Here is a 9056-nt window from a genome sequence, read left to right on the forward strand (position 1 = left end):
TTTGGCCAAATACATGCACAGCCCCCTAAACTAGACATTAATTTTTATTTAGACACTTCAACATAGACTTGTTCCTATTAGCCCCTTGAACTCAAGTCAAATTGTATCAATTAAACACAACTTGCTGACATGACACATAATGTGAGATTCACTTTGATAGAGCGCGTGAAACTCATTTATTTTCTCTTTCTCCTTCCGCCTCAATGTATCTCGCTGCACCACTCAACCACTGTATCTATCCTTCTCTTTCAGGCGACCACCTCCACCATTATATCTACCCTTCATCTTCATTTTCTTTTTAACCCAAAAGCAGAGATGCAATATATGGCAGGGATTTTGGCGAGTTGTGAAGTCAATTAGTTTCCAATAGGTCAATTCTTTATTTTCAATAGATCATCAGATTTATAGAAATCATATGGAAAAGAATAAACTCAAGAAAGGGTTATCTTTTACTGATTTATATTTCAATCTTCTTGGTTGTTTGAAGTCGTTATGAGAATATCGGGAAGAGTTTGGACTTTGGATGGCCGGAGGTTCCATTTTTTCCGGCGTCAAGTCTTGGCAGAGTTTTTGTAGCTATGATTTTTGTGGTGGTTTAATGACGATTGTAACATTGAAGAGGAAGATTTACAATGCAATGGAATTGGAAGAGAATAAGACCAAGGGATGGAGCAGTGGATGGCGTTGGGCAATAACAACTGGCGATGGCAAGCTAAGGTTCCGAGTGCGAAAAAGAGTTGTAGAAGAGAAGCTTTTTCAATTAAAAAAAAAACTACACGTAAGAATTGATTGGTTTTCTGGTCATGTCGTGGAGTGTGAAAGTCACGGTCTATATGTTTTAAAGATTATATCATTTAGGTGTTTAATTGACACAATTTGACTTGAGTTCAAGGGGCTAATAGGAACAAACGTATGTTGAGATGTCTAAATGGAAATTGGTGTCAAGTTTAAAGGGCTGTGTATGTATTTGGCCATTTATTTTCTTACAAATTTTAGTCTAAGTATTGTACATCGGATTAACTGCACAGATAGCCACTTTGAGGACTGCTATTTAAGGCATAGCCAAAAATTACAAAGTATTTAATATTTAGCCACTTCATATTAATCAACTTCAGACCTACGAGACCAAACTGAAAATCCGAATTTGAGATTACAAAGTTTAGACATACGAGTTTGAAGTTAGATTTGCCAAAACTTATCATGAGACATGTATGTATGAAGTTGACATATTGCTTAAGCTTAAACTTAGGCCCCGTTTGTCCATAGATACCATTTTTTTTTGGAATTTTGGATTTGGAGTTGGAGTTGTGTTTGGCCATAGTTTTTGAAATTGTAGTTTTTGGTGAAATGTAGTTGTAAAAAAGTGAAAAAAGTGAAAAAAAAAATTGAAAAACAAGTTTTTTGAGTTTTTGGTATTCCGGAATACAACTTCAAGTTGTATTCGAGATTCTTATGGCCAAACGTTGATTCCGAAAAAAAGTGAAAAAAAAATTCCGGAATAAAGTGAATAATTCTTATGGCCAAATGGGGGCTAAATATTTAGGTCTAGAATAAGGTTTGACCGTCCCAACTTCAGAGTTATATGTCTGAAGTTTGAATTACCAAATCTAACCAAACTCAAATTTCTAAAATTAGCATGACCAAAATCCGACGCAACAGAAGTGATGTCTCAACATATACCTTGGAAAAAGAGTCGTTCTAAGCCTGTCTGCTTATCATGTGCCCCATTTCATTATAAAATATGAAAAAGAGAGCCCAAAAGAGAAATGAAAACCATGTTATAATGTTCAATAAGTATTATTGACTCTTTCTAATTCAAAGCTGAGAGTAATTTAATCGGTAAACTAAGAGCAAGAATAATAGATGATGAATATAACGGAAAATAAGATGCTCAAAGAAACTTAAGCAACCATTATAGGAGATCGGTAGACAATTGCGATGAGAAGAACATGAAGTTCATTCATCTGAACAAACGCAAAGAGAAATGAGTTGAATAAATATCAGATTCGTCGAAGAATTGGTTTGATGGTTGTTTGCAAAAACTTCTAATAGTATCAAGTATTCATCCATGTTTTAGAAACAAAAGTTGTGTCAGATAACAAGGATCAAGATGGAAAAAAAAGAGAAGCGGATGAGGAGCAGACAATTTCTATATGAAATTTGCTAATACGGGCCACAAATTATATACTTCAAGAAAATTAGATATAATTTAAGTAGCACATGTAAAATCGACTATTGGATTAAAGGAAGAAATATAATATATCATTTATGTTAAAAGTCATCACCAACTTAATCTCCAAGACAATGGATAATCAATCTAGAATGCTCAAGTAGCACTTCTAGAGAGTTGAGAGTACTCTAGAATGAAAGTTCTAGAGTAGAGTCTAGAAAGAACAACTCTAGAAATATATAGAAGTGTAATTCTAGAATTAGGTAGTTGGGAACATTCTAGAATTGAATAGTAAATACCCCTAACTAGATCCTTCCATCACCTCCTATAAATAGAGGTGGTTTATTTGAGTTGTAAGCAAGAGAGAGTAAGCTAGTACTCAAGAAGTGAGAGCAAGTAAGGTGTGCTCAAGTAAAGAGTGTAGCTGAAGCAAACAACAAGTGAGTGATCAAGTGACAAATAGTAGAGAGTAACAAAAGAGAGTTGCTAGAGTGTGAGTGCAAGAAAAAATTTAGTGTAAGAATTATAACACTGAAGCTGGTCCTTACTTTGAAATATAAAATTCAAGTTGTGTCTGGCATTGTGCTCGACGATTTTCAACAATTTATAGAAAAACTGTCAAAGAATTTCTCCTTTATTTGTTATATGGTATATATTGTATATTATGTAATTTAGTTAATAGTTGAGTATATATGTAACTTCCCCGTTACTTTTTGCTCAATGTGCTACCAAGGTTTTGGGTATGGGTCGGAGTCCTATATTTCACTCAAATGCTTCAAATATATTTTTAACTCCTAAAATATTTTAGACTGACACATATTTATACTTATTGTTCCATATAAATTAATCTTGCGGAACCAATTAAACATAAATGTAAAGAATCTTATAAATTAATATAAGTATAAAAAAAAATACACGTGTGAGAGTGTAATATATTATTCATGAAATGGTCACTTATTGAAGACGGTGTGATGAAACAGAAGTCCAGAGTGCAATGGATGAAACTAGGGGACTCCAATACAAAATATTTTACTGTTGTTGTTAAAGAAAGGGCACAGAGGAAACACATCTAAGAACTCACTGCTTTGAGTGGTACAAAACTGACTGAGCCAAAAGCCATTATACATGAAGTTGTCTTGTTTTATAAGGGCCTCGTGGGAACTACAACACACACATTACCTGCAATAGATAGAACAATTATGCAGAAAGGACCCCAACTCACCCATGAGCAGAAGCTGTTTCTACTAATAGATGTCACTGATGCTGAGATCAAAAATGGTTTATGGGCTATAGGAGAAGACAAAGATCATGGGGTAGATGGCTTTAATGCATGTTTTTTCAAAAATTCCTGGCTTGTTGTCAAAGATGATATCATACTGGCTGTTAAAAGTTTTTCTCCTCTTGTAAACTCTACAAAGGAGTGAACTGTTCTTTTATTACCCTGGTGCCCAAGGTGGCCTTTCCTGTTACAATAAAAGAGTACAGACCAATAGCATGTTGTACTGTTCTTTATAAAATTATCTCTATAATTCTAGCTGGCAGACTCCAATCAGTCATTCCCTCAATCATATATGAGGCCCAGGCTAGTTTTGTTCCAGGCAGGAAAATAGCTAATAATATTGTATTAGCTCATGAACTGGTAAAAGGGTACACTAGAAAAAATATCTCTCCTAGGTGTATGATTAAGGTGGATTTGAAGAAAGCCTGTGACTCAGTTGAGTAGATTTATTTGGAACAGGTGATGGAAGGGATTGGATTTCCAACAAAATTCACTAACTGGATTATGGAGTGTGTTAGAACTGTTAACTACTCTGTGGTGGTTAATAGGAAACCCACAGAACCTTTCGATGCTGCCAAAGGTCTTAGACAAGGGAAACCCATATCCCATTTCTATTTGCTATTGTTATGGAATACTTGAGTAGGCAGTTGAATGGGTTGAAAACAGTGAAGGAGTTTAGGTATCATCCTAGGTGTGCTAAACTGGGCATAACACATCTAAGTTTTGCTGATGATTTGTTGTTATTTGCTAGAGGTGATGCTGCTTCTGTGGCCTGTATTCATGAATGTTTCAATCAATTTTCTGCAGCTTTTGGACTAGAGGCAAATATGGAAAAAAGTTCAATATACTTTGGTGGGATTGCTCAGGGGGACAAGGACACTATACTAAGGCAGCTGGGCTATGGGCAAGGAGAACTTCCGTTGAGGTACTTAGGGGTACCATTAACAACAAAAACGTTATATGCGATTCAATGGCAAGCTTTAATAGAGAAAATGGCGGATAGAATTTCCTCTTGGACTGCTAAACAACTCTCTTATGCTGGAAGAATACAATTGGTTCAAACAGTGTTGTTGGGAATCCAAGCTTATTGGTCCCAATTATTTCAAATCCCCTCTAAGGTGATGAAATTAATAGAGGCTCATTGTAGAAGTTATATATGGTCTGGTACTAATTTAATCACAAAGAGAGCTTTAGTATCATGGGACAAATTATGCTCTACTAAATATGTGGGTGGACTAAATCTCATTAACCTGAAACTATGGAATAGAGCTGCTCTGACTAAGAGTTTTTGGGATCTAGCCCATAAACAAGACAAGATGTGAATTAAGTGGGTGCATACTTTTTACATAAAAAAACCAACAGCTTGACCAAATGCCAATACATAGTCAAGCTAGTTGGATAGTCAAGAAAATTATTGAGGCAAGAGTAGTAGCTTCCCTACTTCAAACTGTGAATAATGAGAAAAAGCTTTTAAGGCAGACCTATCTCCAGTTGTTGGATCATACGGTTAGAGTTCTTTGGAAATGTTATATGTTTCGAAATGCTTCTAGAAGAAAGGCAATATTTACATTGTGGCTACACTTTTAGGCCAGACTACCTACAGGACAGAGGCTGCTGAATTGGGGTATGGACATTGATGCTGGTTGTGTGTTCTCCACTGCCTTCCTAGAGACTAGGAATTGTAACACCCCGTATCTTGGAACTAAGTTTAGACTCATATCATTAGAGTCTTAGTGGAAAAACTGAAGGTTTGAACGTTTTGCGAAAATGGTTGATAGGCCTACTTCGGGCAGCCATAAATCCTTGATTAGTTGGGAATTTGAGAAAGTACCCTTAATGAAAGTTGTAGTATGTAGAAATACCTTTCTAACGATATAAGGACCAAGCCAATCAGAGATCGGAGCAAGGAGGTATGATCGTCTCAATATGGCTAATAGTAAGGCACTTAAAATTCTATAGAATCGGCTAAGTTTTCAATACGTCTGCTTTCCAGTCCAATTTCGTGAAAATCCATTGGGAATTTCAGGAAACTTAAAACATGAAAGTTGTATCCCTTTGAAATATCTTTCCAACGGTATATTGTGGAGCCCAAACAGAGCTTTGTACAAGGAGTTATGACCAGTTTACTAAACACTTCCTGGAATTGACACACTGGGCGCGTGAGGGCGCCCCGCATCGTGGGCCGATCGCGCAACTCTGAGTAGTGACCTGCAGAATGTCGCGCGATGCACCCGCATCGCGGACCTATCGCGAAACAGGTCGATTTCGGGTTAAAAGTTGGGATTTCGCGTTTTAAGTTATATTTAAGTTTGGGGTTTATTTCCCTAACACCCGTAGTCACGAAAAATTACCCTAAAGTCAGGAAGAACAAGTCCCAAGCCCCAAGAACCTTCCAAGGTAAGTTTTATCATAATTCTAGGTTGAATTCAAGTTCCTAATCCCTTTCTAACTTGAGTAAACCTTTCCAACTCAATTCTAATATATACTCTAATAATCTAAGCAAGAAATCATTGTTCCTAAACTAGGATTTTCAAGAAAACCCATCCCAAGGTTCAAGAATTCAAGACTTTGGAATTCTTCTTCAAAGATTCAGACTTTTCTTCAAGTTTTGGAGCGATTAAGGTATGTAGAATTACTATCTACGTGTGGGAACATCATTGTTCTTCCCCACGCCTCATAATCCATAAATTATGATTCTTTACGAAAACTAGAATTTCTATACCATGCTCATGATAACCCTAGGTTCATGTCCATGATTATATTATCTATGAATTGTTATAATTCCATTGTTGAGTTCTTAATATTTCTTTATGATTATTAAGAATCTATCCGTAATCTATGAAAAACCCATATATATCATTCTATGGGTTCATGCATGCTAGTTTATGATATATTGTGTTATTTCAAGAAAGTACTATATATGTTTTACAAGTTTATGCAAACAAGTTATAATTTATGATATCCATGTACAAGAAAAATATATTCATGAAAACCATGGGCAGCAAGTGCCACTTATTTTACATGTTCATGATTTTGGGAGTTGCTTTAATTACCGAGGAAGGCTTCAGATAGCCTGAAACTACGTAGCCACCGTAGGATGAGGATCGCTCCACCCATGTCCCGGACGATCTCTCATAATGACTGGATCTTTTTATATTTTATTAAATCTCATGTTCCCTGGCAAGGACTGAGTGTTCTGCTGGCGGGACACAAGCACTAGACCACGGATCGGTTATAAGTTATTGCTCTCCCTACTTATGATATTTTTACTATGTTTTATATATATGTATTCATGTTCATGACCAGGTTTCAGTTCCTATCGTTATTATTTCATGTCCCATGTTATTTCATTCAGTTGTTTTACATACCAGTACATTCAATGTGCTGACGTCCCCTTTTATTGCCCGGGGGCCTGCATTTCACGATGCAGGTACTGATCTACAGGACGACACATCTGCTCAGTAGGACAGCATTCGTATCAGCTTATTGGTGAGCCTCATCTCATTCAGGGTTTAGTGAACTTTTGTTTTATGATTAGTTATGCATCTAAGGTATGCTAGGGGTCTTATCCCAGTAAGTATGTTTTCCAGTCAGACTCATGATAGAGGTTTCATAGACTAGACAAGTCAGTTATTTTATGTCAGACTTCCGAAGTCGTATATCCATTTTGGCTCATTCATGTTATTTCCGTACTCATGTTTAAACAAGTATTTTTATTAAGTATTATTACTTACTACGTTTTATAAAGGCTCATCATGCATTCACGTTATATTCCGCTCATGTTATGCATTATGATGATTCAGCAAGCCATATGATTCGCTCGGTCACATGCAGTAAGGCACCGAGTGCCGTGTTTCGCCCAGGCCATGGTTCGGGGCGTGACAAAGCTTGGTATCAGAGCCTAGGTTCAAGTGTCTTAGGGAGTCTATGAAACCGTGTCCAGTGGGATCACTTTTACATGTGTGTGCGCACCACACATATAAATAGTTGACCACCAAGACATTTAAGTTTGTCTCACTTCTTTCAACTCTAGATCGTGCAATAGAGCTATGTTATCAGAAATCACTCGGACTCGTGTGTTGTTTCTCGTTCTACCGAATACGCCTCATCTCAGTGGATGAGGAAGATGTGAAACTAATCATTATCGATGTGTTGCTTTCAGATAGAGCTATCAGGAGTTATTCTGACTCGTATGCATTGCATTCTTTCAGAAAATGTCTACTAAGAGAAAGGCAACTTCGGGCTCGAGGGCTACCATTGATGCGACCCCAGAGACGAACTCTCAAACTTCGAGAGTTCTAATTTTTCAATTATGCGACTGTAGGTCATCAGAACCTGCTTCAAGTACCACTAATGTCTCAACTCAGACCAATGTGAGGAAAAGGGGTTTTCATAATCCTATTCGCGGCAAGTGTAATAAGAGACATCAAGGGGTGTGTCGTTATGGCACCCATAGATGTTTTAGTTGTGGCCGGCAGGGTCACTATCTGAAAGATTGCCCACAAGTGAAACAGGATAACAAGGGTTTTTCGCACCCCATTTGCAGTACGTGTGGAAAAAGACATACAGGAGTGTGTAGGATAGGTTCGGATATGTGTTATAATTGTGGTCTCCAAGGCCACATACAAAGATAATGCCCTTCAGTTATGCACAATAGTAACACTAAAGGTGGTGGTGCAATTCGTTCCCCCAGACCAGGCATAGCCAATTCAACAACACCGTTCGCAGCCCATAGTACTCGGGTACTAGTAGACCAAGGCACTGATAGGGATGAAGTATTAGGATTAAGTGTGGATCAAACAAGTTATCATGATATGGTAGATCGCCAGGACTCCGATGTGCCGTCACATGTGTCATAGGTATGCCAATAATTTTCCCTCTTTGTCACATATGAGATATTATGCCCTAGATCTATTATGTCTTATGTGGTTATTGTGCAGTTGATAGTTCATATTTAAGACCCCACGAGGTAGCATGTTACGAAGTTAACTGCAGCAGGCATAAATAGTCCACGGTAGTTTTGAGCAGGGGAATAGCCTAAGAGCCAACCACTTGTAATACTAGAAAGTCTCGACTTTTTCAGGGATATATATTTTTACCATATGATCTATGCACATTACTAGGAAGGGACTGATGCGATAAGAAAACCACGAGCAGACGATATTGAATTTTCATAGGGTTAGTTTTAAATTATTTAAGCTTATCCAGATCAGACCTAGAGAGTATGACGTTAGTAAGTTACTACAAGAAGCAGATATTACTATGAGATAAAAGATATGACAATCCCCTCTTAGGTTATGCAATTAAGTATTTATCCCGGGTGTGTATAGTATGATATAATTTTGAAAGTGTATAGGGAATTTGGGGTTAGTTGTTATAATAGTATGATATAATTTTGAAAGTGTTTAGGGAGTTTGGGGTTAGTTGTTCCAATTCCTTGTTTGAGACAGATGAAGTTTCCTAAGTGTGATTCATGTCTATAGTTCAGAAAGACAGTATACAACCCCAAAATAGAGTCAGATAAGGAGAAAAAAATTTAGAAATAACCTTATGCTTCACTTTAGTACTCAGAGAAGAATTAGAGGATATGATGCTAGCAAGTGGTTA

General features: G+C 37.1%; 1 protein-coding gene across 1 annotated transcript; it reads left to right on the forward strand.

Moving 5' to 3' along the window:
- Window positions 1–3369: 3369 nt before the first annotated feature.
- LOC132644545 (uncharacterized) lies at window positions 3370–4771 on the forward strand. The gene is made up of 4 exons (XM_060361132.1): window positions 3370–3559; window positions 3706–3809; window positions 3909–4029; window positions 4116–4771. The coding sequence occupies exons 1-4, from the start codon at window positions 3370–3372 to the stop codon at window positions 4769–4771; spliced, it is 1071 nt and encodes a 356-aa protein (XP_060217115.1).
- The last annotated feature ends 4285 nt before the right edge of the window (window positions 4772–9056 follow it).

The sequence above is a fragment of the Lycium barbarum genome, chromosome 6 (genome assembly GCF_019175385.1).
Source record: "Lycium barbarum isolate Lr01 chromosome 6, ASM1917538v2, whole genome shotgun sequence".
NCBI classification, from domain to species: Eukaryota; Viridiplantae; Streptophyta; class Magnoliopsida; order Solanales; family Solanaceae; genus Lycium; species Lycium barbarum.

Bases quoted from the DNA above. Each gene is read 5' to 3' on its own strand.
- LOC132644545 (XM_060361132.1), top strand. From the start codon at position 3,370: ATGCAGAAAGGACCCCAACTCACCCATGAGCAGAAGCTGTTTCTACTA. The intron at 3,560-3,705 runs GTTTTTCTCCTC...CTATAATTCTAG, and splicing joins TATCATACTGGCTGTTAAAA to CTGGCAGACTCCAATCAGTC. The intron at 3,810-3,908 runs GTAAAAGGGTAC...TATTTGGAACAG, and splicing joins TTGTATTAGCTCATGAACTG to GTGATGGAAGGGATTGGATT.